Source organism: Canis lupus, chromosome 34 (genome assembly GCF_003254725.2).
Source record: "Canis lupus dingo isolate Sandy chromosome 34, ASM325472v2, whole genome shotgun sequence".
Lineage (NCBI taxonomy): Eukaryota > Metazoa > Chordata > Mammalia > Carnivora > Canidae > Canis > Canis lupus.
Genome location: NC_064276.1, coordinates 36980060 through 37005062, shown reverse-complemented (window position 1 = coordinate 37005062; position 25003 = coordinate 36980060). Strand labels below are relative to the sequence as shown.

General features: G+C 38.4%; 1 protein-coding gene across 9 annotated transcripts in view; it reads right to left on the bottom strand.

The window, feature by feature from the left end:
- The window catches only part of ECT2 (epithelial cell transforming 2), a 62727-nt gene extending 44072 nt beyond the window's left edge, over positions 1-18655 (bottom strand). For 2 of the 9 annotated variants that reach the window (XM_049105714.1, XM_049105713.1), the window contains exons 1-12: positions 15522-15673; positions 13968-14047; positions 13772-13864; positions 11652-11834; positions 10253-10342; positions 9412-9519; positions 8384-8457; positions 7560-7690; positions 7306-7421; positions 6755-6817; positions 5215-5437; positions 1346-1482 (exon numbers count right to left, since the gene is read on the bottom strand). In XM_049105714.1, coding sequence (XP_048961671.1) covers positions 1346-1482; positions 5215-5437; positions 6755-6817; positions 7306-7421; positions 7560-7690; positions 8384-8457; positions 9412-9519; positions 10253-10342; positions 11652-11834; positions 13772-13864; positions 13968-14047; positions 15522-15651 — 1428 coding nt within the window. In that variant the 5' untranslated portion in view covers positions 15652-15673. Of the gene's footprint in view, positions 1-1345; positions 1483-5214; positions 5438-6754; positions 6818-7305; positions 7422-7559; positions 7691-8383; positions 8458-9411; positions 9520-10252; positions 10343-11651; positions 11835-13771; positions 13865-13967; positions 14048-15521; positions 15674-18498 lie in introns of those variants that run through there. The other 7 variants (XM_025425606.3, XM_025425607.3, XM_025425611.3 and 4 more) reach the window with 7 other exon arrangements.
- Positions 18656-25003: the final 6348 nt, after the last annotated feature.

The following is a 25003-nucleotide window of genomic DNA, read 5'->3' as shown; positions in this document are numbered from 1 at the left end:
GGCCTGAAAGGATTTAGATTTCTGGGTAATAAATGCTACCAAAGTACATGAACAATATATGCCAAGGGGATTTTCTGCTACTCAACTACATTTTGGCTGACTATAAAAACTTGAACAAGAAACTCATCTAGAATGATTTCCCTTGAGGAAGAAGAGTAAAGCTGACTTAAAACAGTGAAGTTTAATACAGCAGAGGGCCTCATAAACCCTTGACTACTGCTAAACAAATTAACTGTGAAGAATAACCTCTCCATGAATACCAAAAAAAGAAGCCTTTCCATTTCTTATCCATGAATTTTATCAATGGCACAAGCCAACTAAAGCCTATTATATTGAACCCTAATGAGTTATATTAAGAATTCAAATAGAGGTCAGGTAAAAATTAACCCCAATCAGAAACTCCCTATTATTTTTCTATTCAAAGACAAGCTTGATGGTATCAACTTTATTTTCCTGACAATCTCCTTCATTACCTAAAACAAATCTATTCCCTCTTTCTGCAGATGCCAAAATAATGACCTATTATTGTCTTTCAGAACCTTGAATTTCAGTTTATTCTTCATATCTTCTTCAATTTCATCCTATAAGGATCCACTAGAATTGTTTTTCTTCAGCAATAACTTCACAGTACATTTTAATGATCAGTAATGAGTTAACATTTATGACTAACCACTGCATGCTTTAAGAAACTTGACACATGATTACTAAAAAAATTACATCCATATTGTTATGCTTCATTGCTATTGTTTTTCACATACATACAGGTACTAAATAAAACAAGTTACCTACCTTATCTATGTATATAAATTCAGTGTTGTAACAGGGAACCTCCAAAGTTCTGAATCAAATAAAACCTAGTCCCCTCAGAGATCATCTACTGAGGATCCTTCTCTTTTTAGTCACTATAAAAAATGATACTATTTCTGTATGAATATAAGCTACTCTATTCATCGTATGGTACTTCCCCAATAAAAGTTTTCTGTTAGTTATGTATTTTCATTTTTAATACCTAAGTTCCAATTCTGTGCTTACATAATTTTTTTAGAAGATTTTATTTATTTGAGAGAAAAAGAAAGAGAGAGAGGGGGAAAGCATGTGCCCATGAGTGGGGGTGGGGGTGCAGAGGGAGAAGGAGAAGCAGACTTATGGCTGAGCAGGGAGCCCAACATAGGGCTTGATCTCTGGACCCTGAATCATGACCAGAGCTGAAGGCAGACACTTAACCGACTGAGCCACCGAATGACATAGGTGCCTCTATGTAATTTTCTTGTAAGAAACAGTATCTCTTAGACTTTTTTTTAGTTGAAATACTGGAATAGGGATCATTTTACAACCAAACTCTTACCTGAATAATTGTGGCCAATATATTTACATAATTACTTTCAGTCTGATAAAGCTCTTTTGCAACTTGCCACCTGGCTGACTGCTTCGAAGGAACTGGAGTGGAATTTTTAGAAGACTTAGTACAAGACTTTGGGGTTTCTAAAAGGTAAAAAAGAGGAAAGATTTAATGAAAACCAAATAAAAGTATGAGACATTATGTAGACTTAACAAAAAAAGGAGAAGGATACCCACTCTTAGAAATGCACCATTTAGATTTTCATTAAAGTAAAATTTCCTCATAAGGATATGGCCAGAAAAACAAAAAAAAAAATGGTCAAAAGTATCAATGACTCCAAGTTGACAGACATTATACTAAATAACTGGCCTATACGCTTCAAAAAAAGTCAAGGTCATTAAAAACAAAGAAAGTTCAGGAACTATCCCAGATTAGAAGAGACTGGAGAGAACATATGAGCCTAGAATGGACCCTGAACCAGAAAAAAAGAACTTTTTTTCTTTTCCTAAAAAGAGTATTAGTTAAACTGATAAAAATTAGCAGTCATACTATTAATGTCAATTTCCTAATTCTAACACACCTGTACTGTATGTAGTGGTGCAAGAAATGTCCCTCTATTTGGGGAAATACACACTTAAGTATTTAGAAGTACATGAGACCTGCAACTTAGTCTCAACAGTGCAGATATAAACAATCCATGTGTGTACAGAAAGAGACCATGAATGAATGAATGCTAAAGGAATCCTGGCAGGATATTTCCACTTGGGAATTCTGAGTAGAGTACTAGAATCTCTATACTACTTTTGTAGCTTACTGCAATTGGAAATTATATCAAAATAAAGAGCTCAAATAGTAAAAATGAAAAACTATATGAAAATATTTAGTTAAAGGATAAAAAGGTTATGATTACATTGTAACAAAACTTGTTAGGAAGACACCTTCCTCAACAAAATCCAACAACATCAACTGCAAATTGTTAGTTCTTTTTTTTTTTTTTTTTTTTTAATTTTTATTTTATTTATGATAGTCAGAGAGAGAGAGGCAGAGACACAGGCAGAGGGAGAAGCAGGCTCCATGCACCGGGAGCCCGACGTGGGACTCGATCCCGGATCTCCAGGATCGCGCCCTGGGCCAAAGGCAGGTGCCAAACCGCTGCGCCACCCAGGGATCCCAAATTGTTAGTTCTTAACATAAAAGAACATAAAACATCCAGTTCAATACAAGTGGAAGGACATATTAGCATACTTTATATGCAGTTTTTAAAAATGAAATCTCATAAAAACTTAAAATACACTTTCTTACTATCAATATGGTTCAAGTACTTTAACATTAGTACAAAATCTCATAATAAGTTCTTAAATAGGAAAACAAATTATAACATACAATAGAATGACATGAAAAAAAAAACATGCAGTCCCAGTGTATCTGTTTTACTCAATAACAACTTTAAACATTATTAAAACAATGATGTGTACTACGGAGCTTTGAATGCTTTTTAAAGCTAACACATCAAAGATTTTCCAACCTGCCATCCATTATGTCAGACTACTCTCCAGACCCAAGAGCTTCTGCCATTACATATCTCAAGAGGAAAAATCTGACATACACTGGCCCAATTTAATTATTATGTATAGGCAGTGATCTACACACTGGGGATTCGACACAGAACACCTAATATATTAGTATAGTATCATCCCCATTTTCTTCAGTGACTCATTTTCTTCTCTTGTCTCCTAAACTGCATATTCAAGCTTCATTCCTTTATGATAAAAACTTTTAGCATCTCATGCCCAGTATGTCCACAATTATGGAACCAGTAAATTATCAGACCCATGTATCAAATCATAATCCTCCACTCAAGTACCAACCTCAATTTTTCCAGATACCTACTAGACATCTGTACTTCAGTTTAACCTGGATATTCTCTAAAACTGCACTGTCTTCCTCTAAAATACAGACTTGGATTTTTGCAGACATGGTAACATGTCTTCTATTTTAATCTCTTATTCCCTTCCTGTCACTCTATTCCATCAGTCTCTCCACAATCCTTCTTACTCTATTAGCAATCCTGGTTCAGGGCTTTATCACCTTGTGGCCCAAGCCACTGTGGATTACTTCATGGTCTGGGCATCTCTAACTTGTCTTTCTTTTAATCATCCATTTAATCATCTTCAGAATAATCCACTAAAAATTACCTACTCAACCAATTACTCCACTGCTCAATAGTTTCTAAAATTCCTTGTTGATGACAATATGCAGACATACCAGTCTGATTTCAAAGTCCTCTAATATCAGGCCACAATTAACTTTTCAATTTAACTATTACTCTCCCATACTCTAGGCAAACTCACCTATTCACTATTCCCTAAAATCTGAATTTGTATACTATTATTTGTATTCTTGCCCCTCTCATTTCTCAACTCCACTTCAGTTTTCTGGGCCTATTATAAATTGACACTCAACTCCTTCCATGAGTATTTAGGGAGTATCTACTCTGTACTAGGAACTGAGAACAAAGCAAAGGATCAGACAAGGTTTTTGTTCTCTTAAAGATTACACTCTGGTGAAGCAAATAAAAAATATTAATTTCTAACAGTGATAACTACTACTGAAGACAACCACCAGGTTAATGGATTAGTGAGAAGTACTGGAACAGGGACTTAACTTTGCAGAAACCCAGGAAGATTTCTTTTAAGGCAAAGAGGTAAAGTATAAAGTTCCTGAGGTATGAATGTAGAGGAAATATCCAAAGAATAACAAAGATAAGTGTGACTGAAGCTTCAAGTATTATAGAAGAGCACATCACCATAGAAGTTTGGAGGTAGGTGAGAAAGGATCACATAGGAACTCAAAAGCTACGGTAATGGAAAGCCACTGAATGACTTCAAGCACAGGAGGGCATGAGCTAATTTATATGTATTTTAGAGACCTAAGTGCTGCATGTAGAAAGGCAAAAATGGGGGCAGCTGGCTGACTCAGTTGGAGGAGCATATAGCAGCTGTTCATGCATTAAATGCTGCGGACTACATAAAACCTGTCCATCTTGGATGCATGGGTGGCTCAGTCTATTAAGTGTCTTCCTTTAGCTCAGGTCATGATCTCACGGCCCTAGATCAAGCCTCAGGTCAGGCTCCCTGCTCAGAAGAGAGTGCTTCTCTCTCTCTTTCCCTCTGCTACTCCCCCTGCTCATACTCTCTTCTCTCAAATAAAATCTTAAAAAAAAAAAAAAAAAAAGTCATCTCAGCAAGAGCAATTTCATGCAGCAGGGACTAAGGTTCAATTGGAATGGGTTGAGAAGACAATGAAAACCAAGGAACTGACACAACAGATCACTGTTAATTCTTTGAGGAATACTCATGCAAAAGGAAAGAAAGAAATGGAGTAGAAAATAGAGAGTGTCAGGAGGTCAAGGGGACGTTTTGACTGTTTCTTAAAACTAAAAAACAAGACATATTTGTGTGTAGATCATAAAACAAAAGTAGAGGGAAAAATTGATGATCAAGAGAGAAGAGTTAGTTGCAGGGCCTCCCTATATCATTTGAGAACTTAGCTCAGCCTCTGCTGATTTCATCATACCTATTCTCTCCACAATTCATGCGACACTCTAATCTTGTTTTGCTGGTGTTAAGAATTTGTTCTTTGAATAGCTCTATCGTTTTCTAGAGTGATATACAAATAAAATATAGAAAGCACTTAGCATATAGTAAACAATCATTAAATGGAAGCATTTTTATGTGCCTTTTCTCCTCAGCTGGAACAAAAGTATAATAAAAGGTAGAACCTTTCATATTAACTATAGTAGTGATTTATCTATATTCTAACAATTATTGCATTCCACTAAATTTTAATGATCAATTTTTTTTAATGTGAATTACCTCCATAGTTAATGCTAGACTCTGGTGTGTTGGAGATATCTAGAAGTGATCCTATAGAAAGGGAATGTTCAGCTGATGGGCGCTTACGGGGAGGAAAAGGTGACATGTCGGTCTCTCTGGAAAGCTGAGCCAGTGTCTCTTTTAAACGACGTCTTTTGCGATTGCTGTTTGGGGTATTTAGAGAAAGCAGTGACACTGATTTCTTGAGCTCAGGAGTATTAGCCTGCAATCAAAAGCACAAAAGCTCAATTTTACTTCCTTGGTTCTACACTGAGACAGGAACAGAAGAAAACTATATTTACAAGTCTGACAAAAATCTGGATTTTGCACAATGATTTTACAACTATACACTCTGCCAGGAAATTCAGAAGATTCATAAAACATAATAGACAAGGGACTACTGTAATTGCCTAATCCCAAGCACCTCATTCTGTTTCTTCTCAGCTCTATCACCATTACATATTCATCTGTAAGCTTCTTTACTGTCTAGTCCCGTTAGGCCATTAACTCTGGAGAGCAGGGACCATTCACAGTTCGTTCACTGTATCCTTAGCATTTAGCACAGTGCCTGGACAGATTGCTCTCCAGTATTTGCCAAGTAATACTTGACTTTAAAAGCTCTCTGCTAGAATTTAAAGCAGTTTTTAAACTTTATGGTCAAGAATTCTACACTGAGAACAAGAGTCAGAAGACAAGACAATATAGAACCTATCTAGATTTCATAGTAATACAATAAATCTGTACCTCAATCTTCAATATTTCGTTCAAATTAAATCTCCCACTAAAGAAAATCTTCCCTTAAAGCCTACTTCTATACCTTTATGCCACATTTTTGTAAATGATATACTCTTCCCCAATCTAGCGTGACAGGTGCATCCTTCCTTGCCTACAATCTACTACTAGAGTTATTTTTCCAATGACATCTCTCTCCTTAATATACTTCAATGGTTCCCAATACTACCCAAATTCCTTAACATTTTAAAAACTACTGGATTCTACCTAAATTGTAAGCTTTATTTGTTGGACTTCTTTCCCACACTCCTTTCAAGACCCATACTGAACCACTTGCTATTTCAAGGTACTTTCAATCTTCACATCATCTCCCACCTGCTGTCTAACTTGAATGTCCTTGCAAGATTAGCCTAATCAGTTGGTTCAACATGTGTTTGCTCTTTTCAGTCCTGCCTGAGTCTCTCAGAGTGAGGTTAGTTAAAATAATAACTCAACTATAGCACATATTCAGCACTGTAACTGTTTGTATATCTATCTTTCCCTTAAGGTTCTAAGTTTCTAAAGATAGGAATGTTATTGTTCATAATGGTATCACTAAGAAGTAGCACAAAATGACATATGGTAGATTAAAATAATTCTACTGCACTGAATAGAGTTTTGCTTAAATCTACACAAACTTCTTCAATATCTAATTGTTCAATTATTCACAAACTCTTAGACATGCCAATTATATAATATTCTTTTCAGAAAGAAGTGTTATCTTTATACAATCAAAATCACAGAATGACTAAGGGACAAAAATACATACCTTTTCATATAAATACATAGTTTCTCCAGCTCGAGCATCCATTTGAATGCTTCCCCAGAACCACTAGGTGAGAGAAGAAAAACTGTTTAATTAAGAATTTATCTTATCAGGGGCACCTGTGTGGCTCAGCTGGTTAAGCATCTGCCTTCGGCTCAGGTCATGATCTCAGGGTCCTGGGATCGAGCCCCATGTCAGGCTTCCTGCTCAGTGGGGAGTCTGCTTCTCCCTCTGCCTCTCCCCTGCTCATGCTCTCTCTCTCTTTCTTTCTTTCTCTCTCTCAAATAAATAAATAAAATCTCAAAAAAAAAAAGAATCTATCTTATCAGAGAAGCCATTAGTAATATTTTTAAAAACCCAATCTTGGGGCTCCTAGCTGACTCAGTCAGTCATGAGTGAAACTCATGATTTTGAGTTGAAACTCAGTATGAAACGCTTAATTTTGGTATAGTGAGTTCAAGCCCCACACTGAGTGTGAAGCCTACTTAAAATAAAAAAATAAAATAAAAATAAAACTCTAAAACAAAAGCCAATCTTATTCTAGAATTACTTGCCTCCTGTTTGACAACATAAAGTTTCTTTGAAGGTTCAAATGGAAGTTCTTTTACTATATTCTCTTCAACTACAAGGTGAGTGCATCTTTCATCTCCAACAGGTAAACAGTTACCTCCTAAAAGAAATGCACACAAGCATAAGTCAAACTATTTATCTCCAAACCTGAATTTTTAAAGAGGTAGATTCACCAGGAGGTAATTAACCAAGAGTGGGGAAAAAAAATATGAACTTTTTAAATTATAGTAAATTCTACCTTGCATTTTAGTCATTTCCTCCATATTCGTTTTTTCTTCATCTGAAAATCCCAAGAAACTTAAAATGCAATCTTGAAATGGAGGTACTTTAAATTCATTTTTAAAGTCATCAACTGATGCAGAGAAATCCCTAAAAATAAAATATACTCTTCTAAAACCAGCTTAACTTAAATTCAGAAAGTATATCAATTTATACATCTATAATAATTCTGTAAGTTTTAGTATAATCTATTTATTGAAAATATTTTACGTGTGGTCCTGAAATGTTCACAAAAACATCAGTTAAAAAAAAAAATTGGATGTGTCCTCAGTCATCCGGGAGTAAATTCTGATAAAATTTGATCACAAGTAGTCTTTAAAAGATTCAAATCCTTGCTCTGGACGTGAAATTTTCTATCTATTCCAGGGGTTCTACAGCTTTATGAAATATTAAGTAATGATGCAGTAGAATAGCAACGAATTATGAGGTTGGAAAGCTTAACAAGGTATTGAGTTGCAATCACCACTTAGAATGTAACCAAACAGAGTGAAAAAAATATAACACAACCCATATATCCAGATTCATTAAGCTATTACCTAAGAGTTTTAGAATGTTAATGATAATCAAAATTATCCCACAAGGTAAAGTCTGAAGATAACCACATATGTCTTTCAATTTTTTATGTTTTTATAACTTTGTTCCTCCTAGACTTTATTCATTAGGCTACCCAAAGACTGAATTCATTCTGTCTATACTCTTTATGAATTTAGGGTTTTGGGCACATGAGTTTACCTTCATAACATTTAATTCAAATCATGAACTACTGATTTTCTAAACACTTACTGTTCATTCCGCCTTTCCCAGGCTTTGTAAATCCACTCTGACTTCATAATTGGAGTGCCCAGGCTCACAGCAATCTAAAAACATAAAAGTTAATCACAATAAATTTGCACCTTAAATAACTGCATTCATGGAATTTCTAAACAATTTTATACATATTTTTTGAAGTTTTAAATCATTATTCATCTGCTTTATGACAAAATAAAGAAACATTAACAGAAAAACTGTCTTTCAATCATACAAGTTAGGTTAAAATAATTTAGAACAAGTTCCATGATATCCAAATCATTTCCTTATTTTAAATAAATACAACTCTGAAGTTAAAAGTTCATCTTTATTTTACTATACTTCTATTTCTCTTTTCTCCGTGTTTACTCCTTTAGAAGTACTGACCCCCAAGATAGGAATACAGAACAAAATACCTGATTAAGTCACAAGAAACTAAGATATGAATTGAAAAGTATACCTCTCAGGAATTCAACATTCCCCCAAATTACCATTTTTTACATAAATACTCTGATGGAGGGTGGGAACAAGGTGATAAGCTCTTCCTACGATATTCAAGAGCAATCTTAAACTAAGATTTTAATTCTAATAAAAGTAGTTTTTCCTGCTCTTTCATAGTTCTCACTAGTTAAACCTTAGAGCCATTTTATAAGAAGATAGCTCAGTTCTTAAGACCATTTAGGCAAGAGTGAAATAACTGCACACTTCCCAATCCCCTTATTCACCAACACTTAATAGTAACCTTTGCTGATATTAATTATCTGCCTGAAACGTTACCCATCTACCAACCTCCACAATCCTACTCATTCGCAAATCCTACTTATTTCAAGACCTAACTCAGGTTTCATTGCTTCCTTAAAACCTAAAAGACCACACTCCTAGGATTTAAAATTTTTACTAAATGTACTTAGCAAAAATTGAATTTCTGATTCTCAGTAAACTCTGAGAGAAATAGTATGAAAGTGCTGTTATTAAATCTATCCCCCCCCAAAAAATGCTATAGTGAAATACTCAAATTTACATACCCTGAATTTTTCTCCTTGTGTACAATTTGCCACCAAATGTGTAACTTTTGAATTAAAGTCTTTTCGAATAACTCCACCCATGTGATGAACCAATGTCACCAATCTGACCTCAAAAAAAAAATTAGGCAACATTAACTTTATAATTAACTTGAACAAAATTTTAAATTATGTTTAGAAGTCATTTAGCATCTACTGAATAATTTTTATTTATAAGGTACATACAATAATTTTTATTAAGATATGAATTTTATGTCAAAAAAAATTAAAGATTCATTTGCCTTATTGGCACAGGCAAAATTATACATAGAGATAAGGTAGTAGAGATGACTGCACAAAACTTAATGAAATTAAACTGGCTTTCATACATCCAAAAAGATTGTTTTTTAACACTAGGTTATATCACACCTAGATTCTTCCCACAAATTACAGTAATACCCTAATAGCTCCAACACAAAAAATTTTATGAATCAAAAAAGTTTCTATGAATTCTCTAGGGCAATGAATATACATTAAGGCTGGACTTGTATAACCAAAAATTGTAATGTGTTAACAAAAACTTCAAATAATATGCTCAGTGGTACTTAGCACAAAGACAATTTAAGCAGATCAGATAGTAATAAGGTCTTTCTATTAATTCATATGCCTGCCATCCTAAACTAAATGTTTCTTTAAAATGCTCTTCAGAATGTTTCTTCATAAAATTTAAAATAGCACATTCATAAATTCTCCTTCAATATGTTTTAAATAAAACCATGATATAATTAACCAAACAAAATATCAATTTAAATTTATTTGGCTGGAAAAAAATTATTCCTTGAATAGAAGGTTTTAAAATACTTACTAGTTCTTCTTTTTTTCTAAATCCAGTAAAGCATAGTACTAGATTCATCATGCTCGTACAATAGAGTGGGCGACATGAAAAAGGCAAAGGCTGAAGGATATAACAATTTTAAAACTGTGAGCTTTCTTTAGAGAATAGAACACATATTTCTCAAGCTAAGACGTACTTCCCCCTCTTGCCAATCAACTTTGTTAATCCAAGATTTCTTGTGTTTTTCAAGATACAACACAGATTATACATGCAAATTTCTGTTCACAAAGATCACATGTGCAGGTATATGAATTAGAAGCGTGTGTCTAGGTTATGGCCAAACTTTTTAAAATGCAGAAATGTAAAATTACATCTTGAAATATGAAGAGATGGTCTACACAATTTAAAAATCAAATGTTGCTTATACCAGATGTATGACAGCTACAGGATTCAAGTGACAAGCAATAAGATCTCAAGAAATTAATACTGCTCAAAGAGAACGGGAATATTTTTACATTTCACTGAAAATACATTGACTACTAGAATACAGTGCACATGTGACCTTTGTGAACAGAAATTTGCATGTATAATCTGTGTTTACTTGTAACTTTCTGGTAATATACTGCTTATATCTGTGGATTCAAGTTTCTGAAGTGAATACCAATAAAAAAAAAAGCTTAAAAAAATAGCAAAAAACATATTACAAAGTTTACAATACAAAAACCCCTCATAATTCCCAATTGATATTTGGCACACATAATCTAAACACACCTTACTACTGGCAATTTAAACATATTTATACACAAACTTTCAGTTCTAAAATATACTTTGACACAAAGTTTTACCTACTAGGAAAATTTCAGACTCTATACAGTATTGTAAATGTTTCCAAATTAAAGTTACAACAGTTTGAAATATTTTATAATGAACACTATGTAAATTACACATATACTTGAACCAAATATGATTCCAATTTTTGAGCTATAAAAATGGAAACAGTAATAATTTAACCAAGGGAGATATATACATAATGGAAAAAGAATGGTTAAAAAATATGTTTAAACCATGAAGTAACAAATAAAAATGGAAATGTATATACATTCTATGGAAGAAAATAAGTTTATATACGTGTATACATTGCTGGAACCCAAGTTTTAAGAAATTCTCTCCCCCAGAAGGTATTAAGACATATATGTGCATATATACACACAAATATATGATTGTCATTATTTTAAACGTCTTAAGATTTTTAGTCCTATGAGTTACAATAGAAAGATTTTAAAAACTATCTTAGAATAACAATTACTAACCTTATTCTAACTATTACATACTCCTAACAATTAACAGGATTTTTCTGGTAAAGAATTTTCACAAAATTCATTAATAAAAATTTAACCTTGAAAGTCATAATAAATGTATATTTTCTTACCTCTCCTTTTTGGGCACAGTTTAAGATAACTGGTGGTCCAACAATTCTATGATCCATCTTGTGTAACTCATTAAAAACAGAATCCTGGAAGTCCGTGACTATGAACACATTTTCAAATTCTGGAGAATCCAAGCCTTCAAATTCTTCTAGTGATTCCATCTTTACAAAGGGCACTTTAATTTCCTTGATTTTTTTCAGGTGGTATGAGAAATAAAAATTTATAATTACAAAATTAATTTATATAACTCTAAACCTAAAATCAATTCACTATCAATATTTTTATTTTTAGAGGTGTAGTAAACTTGTAAATCACACAATGAGCATTATACTTAATAGCAAACAGCCTTATTTACTTATTTGTATTTTTATAGATACATATATCCATCCATATTGATATTAAATTCTGAATATTAATATTATAAATTTTTAACATGACTTAAGTCATTATAAATCTAATACACATATAAAATTTAAATGATTTTTATATGTACATATTTTGATAGTAGGATGCATTAGAAAGATATCCAGTATTATTTTTTTTAAAGATTTATTTATTCACAAGACACACAGAGAGAGGGGCAGAGACACAGGCAGAGGGATAAGGAGGCTCCCTGCAGGGAGCCCAATGAAGTACCGGACCCCAGGACTCTGGGGTCACGCCCTGAGCCAAAGGCAGAGGCTCAAACACTGGGCTAGCCAGGCATCCCTCCACTATTACTTTTTATTCTAAGAAAATGATGCCATACTTAACAGTTCTTTGTTCATAAATCATCTTCAGAATGATTAATAGAAATAGAAAAAATACTATGCCACTTAGTATCTACAAAAAGGGTATAGGTTAACTTAACCATTTCAGTATATATGAGGGAAATAAGAGATATGAAATAAGCAGGCAGTTGCTGTGTGACAAAATGTAGGATATAAAAAGGCTTTATGTTTAATATTTTATAATGTACATCTAAGATAAAAAATAAAGATATTAAGGTACCTGTATGACTCCTGTTCAAAAAGAACGGAACTATTTTAAAAGAAAATTCTGAATTGGTCAGTAAATTGTTTTGGGCTTTATTTGCTAGGCTGATGTGATGAGCTGAATTGTATGTCCTTGAAATTCACACTGAAGCCCTAACCCCCGCCCCTGTACCTCAAAATCAGACTATACTTGAAAACAGGGCCCTTTAAGAGGTAATTTTGTTCAATGAGGTCATGTAGGTGGGCCCTAATCTGATCAAATTGCTGTACTTATAGAAAGAAGAAAGTCAAGGACACAGAGTTATCAGGGATGTGCATGCCCAAAAGGGCCATGTGAAGTCATAGAAAGGTGGCAACCATCTGCAAGCCAAGGAGAGAGGCCTCAAGAGAAACCAAACCTTTCAACATCTTGATCTTGGGACTTCTAGCTTCCCGAACTTTGAAAAATACATTTCTGTTGTTTAAGCCACCCAGTCTCAGTATTTTATTACAGCAGCTCTCACAAACTACTACAGCTGGTATACAGAATATATTTCATATGCAGAAACGAATTCCCTGATGACTCTCAAGTTATTGTGATTTATATATATTTTTTTAAGATTTTATTTATTTTATTTGAAAGAGAGAAAGAGCACATGTGCATGAGCAAGAGGAAGAGCCGGGGGAGAGGGAGAGAATCTCAAGCAAACTCCACACAAAGCCTGCAGCCCAACATGGGGCTCTATCCCACCACCTCAAGACTATGACCCAAGCCAAAAACAAGAGTTGAACACTTAACTGAGCCACCCAGGTGCCCCAGCAATTTATAATTTTGGAAATAGAGCAAGAATTTGGAATAAACATAAAATTAATGGGGAAAAAAATGCTAAGAGTTAAGGTAAGAAAAACACCATATATTTGTGAATATGTGTGCCATTTAAATTTAACAATGCCAAGTTACTGTGTAAAGAATTCATACAATATATACTATAGTTTGAGGTTTCAGAAATACTCATATTTTTAAAATAAATATAAATGATTCTATTCATCTAGCTTCAGAGTGCAAAATATACCTTGTGCCTAATTTAGGTCCATTACCATTAAGTGGAATTTAAGAATATAATCAAGAGTAGTGCAGCATGCCACATGCAATGAAATGCTTGACCTACCATATTAACAATACTTTTTATTAATTTTTCATCCGACTTTCCAGGACAACTTTCTCTTATCTTTATAACAGGGACTTCCATTATTTTAATGGTCTGTGGAAAAGAGACTTAAGTATAAGATAAAGAAAACTATAAAATTACTTAAATATTGATGGAAGAAAAATAGTCTTTCCCTTAAAAAACTAAAATTCCATACCTTTAAAGCTTTTATAAGTTCTTCTTGTTTTCCAGCGTCTTGAACCAATATCATTCTGGTTTCGATTTGAGGCATTTCTTCTATTAAAAATAAAAATATTTAAATATGTTTATCAGGTACTAACATCAAAATTAACAGTTCTTAATCCCTCTTTTGGCTAAATCTGGCATGTATTTCCATCTTTGAGATCATAATATTCTCTAAAATTAAAATGACTTAATTCTGTTTATTTTTTAAAATCACTTTAGAGAAAGAGAAAACAAATTGCAGCAGAGTATACAAACATCAGCACTCCTCTTATCAAAAAAAAAAATTTACTCTCTTGCACATCTATCCTCTTCAAGCGCATGCAACTTCAGGAGACCCATTTATAAAGCAGTTAAGGGAAGAAGTGGCTCTTCACCTAACCAGTCATAACTGAATAAATTCTAACAGTGTTGCAGCTAGACTGCCCTCATACAAGGAAGAAGCAATATTCAACAATAAGATGCTTTCTCCTTCCAAGGTGGAAAGCATTGATCCAAATAGTAATCAAAAATCTACATAGTATAAATGGCTAAAGTCAAAAACACAAGAAACAACAGGTGTTGGCAAGGATGGGGAGAAAAAGTAGCTCTTGTGCACTGTTGGTGGGAATGCAAACTGGTGTGGCCACCCTGGAGAACAGGATGGAGGTTCCTCAAAAAGTTACCTTATGACCCAGCAATCACACTACTGGATATTTACCCAAAGAATACAAGAACATTAATTCAAAGGGATACAGGCTCCCCTATGTTTATAGCAGCATTATTTACAATAGTCAAATTATGGAAGCCAAGCATCCGCCATCAGTTGGTGAATGGATAAAGATGTGGTGTATATATAATGGAATATTAGTCACAAAAAAGGAAATCTTGCCATTTCCAACAACATAGATGGTGCTAGAAAGTGTAATGCTAAGTGAAATAAGTCAGAGAGAGACAAATACCACAGAACTTCACTCATGTGAGATTTAAGAAACAAAACCAGCAAAGTGAAAAATATGAGAGACAAAGCAAGAAACAGAAATTATAGAGAACAAACTGATGGTTATCCCAGGGCAGGGGAGGGGGCTAGATGGGTTATGAGGACAGGAGATCTGGAAGTGTTGAATCATTACATTGTACACCTGAAACTAGTTTCACACTGCATGTTCACTGGAATTTAAATAAAAGCTTAAAAAAATCTACAAAGTATAAAGAGATTCTGTCAACAAATATTTACTGAATAACTGTAGTCTGCTTAACAGTATTACAGTGAAATCCTAAACTCCAAATCAGAAAATTTAGGATTAAAATAGTGATTTGGTGTTTTGTTTTGTTTTAAGATTTAATTTATTTATCCATGAGAGACACAGAGAGAGAGAGAGAGGCAGACACACAGGCAGAGGGAGAAGCAGGCTCCATGCAGGGAGCCCGATGAGGGACTGGATCCCGGGTCTCCAGGATCAGGCCCGGGGCTGAAGGCGGTGGCTAAACTGCTGAGCCACCCGGGCTGCCTGTGATTTGGTGCTTTAAAGCTGATTAACAGGCTTACCTTCAACATATGAAGCAGATCCAATAAACACATTTTCCTTAGAAATTTCAGTGACTTTACAATCAAAAATAGAGGAGTCTGCCAAGCTCGTCCTTCCAGTAGTGGATGTTAATAGGCTATTGTCAGCCATTGTTAGTACTCTTCTATGTTGGCTGAAAAACATAAAGTGTGAATAAAAAATGCATGATCATTGGGCAAAAACAAGCATTAGAGGCTCTACTTTTATGTCTAGAATTCATTAAAAAAAAAAGTATCATCATTCATCTTCCTTAACATTGAACCAAAAAAAAAGTCATTCAACTTCCGAGCCTCAGTTTCCCCTTCTGTAAAATAAAGATACTACTACCTGACTTACAGGAATACAGTAAAAATAACAATGCATGACAAGTACTCAGAACATTACCTGACATACAATGAAAATTCAGAAAGTAGTCGTAAATATTCTATCTCCCTCCTCCCCACCTTTGCCTTCAGCCAATCTACTCCTCTTCCCATCTCCATTTATAATACTACCATCATCCTTCAGATAAGCCCTGTCAAAACATAGATCTCCCCTTACTCTTTACTTCATTTGCCCTCCCCCAAATTCCTCAGTCCTACCTCAAGTACTCTGGGACCTCAGAGGAAGCATCTTTGATTATTAGTTCACTGCCAAAGCAGCTTCAAATTTTAGGAAAAAAAGAGCAGAGACCTGGCCCCCCTTCTCTATGCTCAATGGCCACTTGGTCAAATGCTGTGGCTCCAAACCATTCTCTCATCAGTTTCTTCACGTCACTCTCCACAAGAAAAAGATAATGAAAGGCACAACCCAAATCCAGTTGTGATGAAAACTGAATAGAGGACATCTTAAAGTGAGTGACAATTGAAAACTTCCATAAAATTCAAAGTGTGGACTCTTTTGGTCTTACTATGTACTTCCCCATCAATCATCACTCTAAGCCTCTCCAAAGGGATGCTCTGATAGTTGTTACTAACAGCCTCTATTTAGAATCAATGACAAATTCCATCCAGCCCTCCTTTAAAAAAAAAAAAAAAAAGATTTATTTATTCATGAGAGGTGCAGAGAGAGAGGCAGAGACCCAGGCAGAGGGAGAAGCAGGCTCCATGCTGGAAGCCCAATGCGGGACTCGATCCCAGGACCCCCGGAGTCACACCCTGGACCGAGGGCAGACGCTCAACCACCGAGGCACCCAGGGATCCCCATCCAGCCCCTTTTTGTTAAGTCTCCTACACTTAACGGTTTCCATGAAAAAGAAAAACTCTACAAAGGCTCTCGTTCAAGGTTTCCCTAACCTTAAAACAAGTCGAGAGATGAACTAATGTACTTTAAGCAACGAAGGAGGGAGATTTTAATAATCAAAAACGTCATATGAGTTCACATTTTTTTCTCCTATGCCTGTTTAAAGGGCATCAAAATAGGTAATCAAAAATTAAAATCGTCTCTGATAAATACCGCATGTGATCAATTTACTGCTGAAATAGTTTCAAATTTCGGAAAAAAAAAAAAAAAAAAGAGTTGTGGGGCAGTGGATGACATCCAGCGCTTCAGATTACGGCTGGAAATAACACTGATCGTTTTGACTCACATTGTAAGCTTTTTAAAAGATTCATTTATTTATTTATTTATGATAGAAAGAAAGAGAGAGAGAGAGCGAGAGAGACAGAGACACAGGCAGAGGGAGAAGCAGGCTCCACGCCCCGGGAGCCCAACGTGGGACTCGATCCCGGGACTCCAGGATGGCGCCCTGGGGCAAAGGCAGGCGCCAAACCGCTGAGCCACCCAGGGATCCCGCGTAAGCTTTTTAAATAAAGACCATAGATGACGTCTCATAAACCCATCGGGCTTCCCTCTCATCCAAGAACATACTCAAGCAGCTTTCGACTAAATAAATGACTGTCACACGTGCCTCCTGTCAACCCGAAGACAAAAATCTGTCGCTTAAACATTCATTTTAGGTTTCCTTTTACTGCTTTACTTTTAAATATATATATATATATTTAGGCAGTCATCCTTCAGAGAAGCTAAACGAAATGCTGTGTGGGACGGTAACACCGACAGCATCACCAGTAACAGCGTCACCATCACAGACACGGTGGGTCAACATCCATTCAGGGCCTAACGGACGCCTTGTTCCAACTTCTTCCGCTGGCATTTCCTCGATCCCTGAAGGTGTCCCTACGAGAGGCGGGGACTACTACTGTCTGCGTCCTACAGACCTTGCACCTGCAAGAGAGGGGTGAGGCAGGCACCCCGGCCGGGCCCACGGGGGTCGGGCCCACGGGGGTCGGGCCCACGGGGGTCGGGCCCCGGGCTGCCCGCAGGGGCTGCGCTTTCAGCCACTAAAGCCAAACAAATCGGGTCCCGGGAGGGAGGCGCCCGCGGGGGGCGGAAGGGCCTGACACCCTTAAAATCTGGAAAAAAAGAAAAAAATAGGCTTCCTCCAGGAAACACAGCCAGAAGAACCGCAGAGGGAAACCACTAGGCCCGGTGGAGATTAAGGCAGCCGCCGCCGGAACCGCAGGGATGGGGCGGCGACCCCTGCGCCCGGTGCCCCGTCCCTCCTCCCCCTCCCCGTCCCCTCCCCCGACATCCCTCCCTCCCCCCGGCGGCGCCCCCTGCGCCCCGTCCCCTCCCCCCGACATCCCTCCCTCCCCCGGGCGCCCCGTCCCCTCCCCCCACATCCCTCCCTCCCCCCTGCGTCCCCGCCCCCTCCCTCCCCTCCCCCCCACATCCTCCCCCCTGGCGGCGCCCCCTGCGCCCCTCTCTCCCCCCTCCTCCCCTCCCCCCTCCCCGCCCCCCACATCCCTCCGCCAGAAGGAGCGAACCAGGTACGGGCTGACGATGCCCGGCCCGCCGCGGACCCCGCGCCCCAGCACGCACCACGGCGCGGCGGCCGGGAGCGCGGGGAGCGGGGAGCGAGGCCCCGGAGCCGGGCAGCTACGGCCCCCGCCCCCCCACCCCCCGCAGGGTCCTCACCGCTCTCGGAAGCTCGCCGGGCGGCCCACCTGCTCACGCACCGACGCCCGCCTCGGCCGGCGCCATCCTCGCGGGGTCGGACACCACCGATTCAAAAAGGGAGCCGCGCTCTCTAAAAGCCGCGCCGATTGGCGCAGGATGTCAACCGGCCTCCCATAGGCCGCGGCCCCCCGAGGGCGCCGATTGGCCGCGGCCGTCCGCCCGCCTCCCCGTCCGCGCCCGCTGATTGGCCGCGGCCCTCCGCCCGCGCCCGCTGATTGGTGGTGCGTGCGTTTCAAATCACCCTAACGGCTCGCACGTCGGGACGCCGGGTGTGCGGGGAGGGGCCCGGAGGCGGCGGGGCAGGTGTGTCCGGGGCCGCCGCCGGGGCGCTGCCCCCCGCGACCTCAGCCCGGCCCGAGTTCCCGAGCAGTCCTCCCCGCAGCCAACCTTTTTTTTTTTTTTTCTCTTTTTTTTTTTTTAAAGCGTCACTACGCCGTCTACGTTGAACCGGTGCCCCCACGGGTGCCTCTCCCCAGCGCTTGCCGGGAGCTGCTGTCCTGCCAGTGCGCTTGCGCGGTCCGCGGCGCCTGCCCTCCGCCCGGGGCGCGACCCTGGGGCCGCCGGATCGAGCCCCGCGTCGGGCGCCCCGCGTCGGGCGCGCTTCTCCCTCCGCCTGTGACTCTCATAAATAAACAAAAATCTTATAAATAAATAAGGTCGGCTTCGGAGGTGCTGACCTGGGGCGGCGAGGTCGAGGCCCCGGGGCGCTGAAAGCAGCAGCCGCTAGTTCAAATCCTAATGTACGTTGAGCGCTGCTCTGGGCTGGGGAACCTCATCCTCAGGGTTTCTCCGAGGTTTTTTTCTTTCTTTTCTCTTTTTTAAACTATAGGTGGGCATTTGAACAAATGTCACTGGGGATTCCAGAGTCTCCTGGAGCCAAAGCCCATTGCTTCCTGCTGCCTCCTCCCCGCAGGGAGGTCTTTCCTTTCCCTGCAAAGCGTAGCCAAGGATCCAGCGTTTGTCCCGTAATTGTAATTGCTGCACGCCACTGTGAAAACAAGTCTCTGCCACTTTTTTTTTTTTTTTGCTTTTTTTTTAATTTTTTTTTTTATGGGAGTTCAATTTGCCAATATTTAGCATAACACCCAGTGCTCCTCACCCAGTCCCCCCAACCCCCACCCACCTCCCTTCCACTTCTAAGCCTAATACCCTATAACGTCATCTCTTAAGAAAAATACTCCCCGCCCCCCCATCTCCCCGCCAGGTAGGTTTTGCAGAGTGCAGGTGACAGAGGAAAGGGGAATCCGGGGCCCTAATCTTAGAGCCCACCCGGTAGGAGAGGGGCACCGTGTGCTTGCAAAGGGAGGCTCCGGCCCGTCCCGGACAGGTGAGAAATCACAGAATTCGTGTTGCTGAGTTTGTCAGGCCACCTCCGAAGGCCTGAAAGGCCTGGAACACAATCCGGAAAAAAAAAAAAAAAAAAAATGAGTGATGCCCTCTGCTAACTCTCGGTTTCCCGGTTGAGTCACCTGCAGATCCGCCGCTCCCGGTGATGCTGTGAAGGCCGCCAAGGCGAAAGGGGAGGAAAATGGTCATTGAAATTTCACTTTGGAATGCGCTTGCTTGCGGGTGAAGCCAGGTGTGCCGAGCATCCGGAAATTCCCGTCGCTGAAGCCTTACGCTGATGCGGAGAGCAGCCCGATTCCTCGGTGCGCCCCTGGGCCCCGGCTGCCCCCCACTCCGACCGCCGAGGGGCGCGGCCCGGGAAGCCTCCTTCGCTGGCGGGAGGCGGGCAACCTGGCCTCCGTTTGTCCTTCCCTAGAAGGAAGGGTTCAGTAGTACTTTATCATGCTGTGAGCATTTAATGGATGCAATTAAAACAGGTGCTTGACAGGCTCAGTCCATAGAGCATAGGACTCTTGATCTCAGGGTCATGAGGTCAAGCCCCAAGTTGGGCATGAAGCCTACTTTTAAATATATATATTTTTTTATATATAAAATATATATACAGCAAGAGGTTTCATATATATATATAATAACTCTTGATCTCAGGGTCATGAGTTCAAACCCCACGTTGGGCGTGAAGCCTACTTTAAAATATATATATATATTTTATATATAAAAATATATATAACTTGATGGGATGAGCACTGGGTGTTATTCTATATGTTGGCAAATTGAACACCAATAAAAAATAAGTTAAAAAATATATATATAGCAAGAGGTTTCATATATATATATATATATATATATATATATATATAAAATAACTTGATCTCAGGATCATGAGTTCAAACCCCACGTTGGGCATGAAGCCTACTTTTAAAAATATATATAAAATTTTTATATATATATAAAAAATATATATATAGCAAGAGGTTTCATATATATATGTATATGTATTAATAACTCTTGATCTCAGGGTCATGAGTTCAAACGCCACGTTGGGCATGAAGCCTACTTTTAAATATATATATAAAATATATATATAGCAAGAGGTTTCATAAATATATATATAATAACTCTTGATCTCAGGGTCATGAGTTAAACCCCATGTTGGGCATGAAGCCTACTTTTAAAAAGTATTTTTAATATAAAAAATATATATATATAGCAAGAGGTTTCCAATATATATTATGTTGGAAATTGCAAAAAATATATATATATAATTGGAATTATATATATATAATTAAGACATACTCTGGCATATGTGAACATACAAGAAGTGTTAGCTGTTAATATTACTGCTACTGTTATCTCAACTGAGGGACCCTGTAAGTTGCCTGATGGGACTGGTGGTCCTCTACACAGCCTTCTCAGCCCTGAGCACAGGAGCAATGGCATCCATGCCTCCCTTTGCCCTACCCTCCCAGGCCACAAACTACTCCCCTCTCCAACCAACTCCAAGCTTGGGGCAGCCCAGACCTCCATTGCTTTCTTTCCCTACCAGAGGGAGGACGATTTTTCTTCTATACCAAATCTATTCTTCCTTTTCTCCTTTAAGGAAATCCTGCTGTGCTCAAGCTGTCTTCTCTGGTCTGGAAAGATATAGCTCTCTTGCTGCTGCCTTTGGCCAGGCTTTTGTCCCCTTCCAAGGCAGGTCCTAGCTGAGATTCTTTACATTAAATGTTAGCCTCCTTCTCCAGGCCCCTTCACTGGAAGTACAGTTGTTAAATTTATATGTCGACATCTGTTTATATGGGGCAGATATATACACCAAAATAAGGGGTAACTTGAAAGAATAAACCATCAAACAATTCCTGTGTGTCACCAACAACTCCCAGGATACCAAGTGAACAGGTTGCAGATACAAAATACTATAGGAATTTAACTGAATTTAAGTACTTAGTGGTGTGTGACATATTTTCCCCCAAGCAATAAAATAATTTCTAAAGGCAGGGAATAAAAATTTTGGAGATGGAGAAAGTGAAATGTGAAAGATAGACCTACTGAGATGCTTCCTTTGGAGGATTAGCTTTCCCACCTCCATCTCCAAATTGGGTGACACTCTGGACTCTCTTGACTCTTATCCCACCCTTGCTCTTCTTCTAGTTTATTCCTTTTTATTCATATTTCCTCTCTTTCCTTCATTCCCTCATCCTCCATCTCCTTCTTTCAACTTCAGCGCAGCAGAGAATGGGGAGTTAGGAAAGTTAGTTTTGAGTTATGGGATATCTCTCCACCTCATACCCACCCACCCTCATACAATAAGAACCAGTATATCTGAAAAATTATAAAATCTGTTGCAATATCTGTTGTAGTGGACTTTGATTTAATTACCTAAAGTTGTTATGAAATACCTTATAATTCCTAGATTTTATTTTAAAACTGTGAAATATTGGGGCACCTGTGTGGCTCAGTTGGCTAAACGCTTGCCTTTGGCTCCTGTGGTGATCTCAGGGTCCTGGGATTGAGGCCCACCCCCTCCCCAGTTGGGATCCTCAGGCTCCCTGCTCACAAAGAGTCTGCTTCTCCCCTCCCTCTCCTCCTCTCCTTCCCTAACCCCTCATGCTCAAGCATGTGCACTTTCTCTCTCAAATAAATAAAATCATAAAAAATTAAAATGCTTTCATGTGGTTTGATCAAGTTTTAAAATATGAAATGTTATCACCCAATACTACTATTTTATAGTAAATTTAAATGTTTCATCATAGGATTGAATGTTTTACTACAATTAAATATTAACATTGTGATGTCACAGATTTTATGAAATTGTTTTTCTCCTTCTGGCAACATCCTTACCACCTCAAAGCATTTTTTAAGTACATACCTTTGATGCCACACAGTATACAAAGAATCGACCCCTCTAAGAACTTATCACTTAAGACATTTATTTCAAAAGTTTTAGTGGAAATCTGTCCTTCTTGGAATTAATAACATTTTCCAATGGAAAAGTCCTGTTTCTAAGTTTGTTAAAATGCAGCATCTTTTAACCTGTCATCTCTGCCCGTAAAACATGCTATAGAAATTACAGTCAGGGCACCCTGGGTGACTCTGCAGTTTAGCACCTGCCTTCAGCCCAGGGTGTGGTCCTAGGGACCTGGGATCAGGTGCCACGTCAGGCTCCCTGTGTGGAGCCTGCTTCTCCCTCTGCCTGTGTCTCTGCCTCACTCTCTCTCTCATGAATAAATAAATAAAATATTTTTTAAAAAAGAAATTACAATCACTGGGAGCCAGAAGAAGCTATTTTACATACCTCAATAACCAGTAATTAGGATATGAATCGTAGCTTTATTCATATGAATCATTAGGCTATAAATCACTTAACAGATTTCCAAGACTATACGAATTTCACACTTAAAGTTTCACTTGGACAAAGAGAATTAGCTTTGCTTGATGGAGCAAGAGGTTTCCATATATGATGAGGCCATTATTTCAAATTATGTAATTTGATTAATAAAATTTTAGAAGTGAGGAAAAAAAAATCTCAGCTCGTTAGTCTCATTCTTTATCTTAAAGCTGAATTTTACCAAGGCCAGCACCATAGAGACTATATTCCTTTACCAAGGTCAGATAACTAGTTAGTGACAAAATCAAGATCAAATGTTTTATTTTCATGACTCTATTGTCTTTATTAAAATATTAATATTTATGTTTTACATCGTACTTCTAAAAATAACAATATCTTTATTCATAGTGCTTATATTTTTAGTTTATGTCTGAAAACTTTAAGATACTTTCAGTTCGGGATCCCTGGGTGGCGCAGCGGTTTGGTGCCTGCCTTTGGCCTAGGGCATGATCCTGGAGACCCTGGATCGAATCCCACATCGGGCTCCCTGCATGGAGCCTGCTTCTCCCTCTGCCTATGTCTCTGCCTCTCTCTCTCTCTGTGACTATCATGAATAAATAAATAAAATCTTTAAAAAAAAAAAAAAAGATACTTTCAGTTCAGCAAAAACTGAAAAGACTTGTTGGTCTTGTTCACTTACATATCTCCAGCACCTAGCAACAGTTCCTGGCATTTAGTAGGTGGTGCCTGAATAAGTCATAATTGTGCTCTACGAATACACCTTACTTTCTAATCCATTCTCCAACCTGTATTCAGAGTGACATTTTGCAAATACAAACTCATCAAAGCACTACTTCAATCCTACTAGGCCTGCATGGTCTGACCTCTACCTACATTTCCAGCTTCATTTTACACCACGTTTGCTTTCTTTGAGTTCTATACCTGCCTTCCTTCTCAAGGTTTTTCGCACCTGCTCTTCTATCTACCAATCCTTCTGATTCCCATCCCTTTAACCTAGAACAGGCAACTTCTATTCACCCTTTAGCATTTGCTCACTTTACCACTCCTAGGAAGGTCTTTCCTAACTACCCACAACTATCAGAGCCATTTTAACCACAGGACCTAGCATACAGAGGGCACTCAATTAAATATTTGTTGAAATAACAAGTAACTCGATGAGTGAATGAATGAACTTATTTTTATTGTATCAGTGGTGATTTTTTCAAAGATACTAAAGTTTCTCTTATTTTTACTTTTATCTAACCCATTATTTATGACATGTTTTCAGAAAAAATTAAATGGCATATTTCCAAAATTAATAAATTTACTTCAAGAGTAAAATAATTCACATCTTTGACATTCAAATAAATTACCCAAGAATTGAATGATTTTTGTACCACAGCCAGGGCAGCTATGAGTGGAAGAGAGTTAATGCTAATGGTACCGAACTGATTCAGGTAAGACTTGATAGTTTATGAACATAGGCTATTATTCATATCAAAACATGAGTTTTCCTACACTTTTATATGTTATACACTGACTACACTTTTATATGTTATACACTGACACGCATAAATTATCTCTTCCACACTATCAACTAATTTATAAATATCTGTGGTATCCCTTTTTTTTAAGATTTTACTTATTTTTTGAGAGCGAGAAAGAGTGCATGAGCAGGGGTGGGGGGTATGGATGGAGAGCGGAGGGAGAGGGAGAAGCAGGCTTTCCACTGACTAGGAAACCCGATAACAAGGGCTCCAGGATCATGACCTGAGCCGAAGGCAGACACTTAAC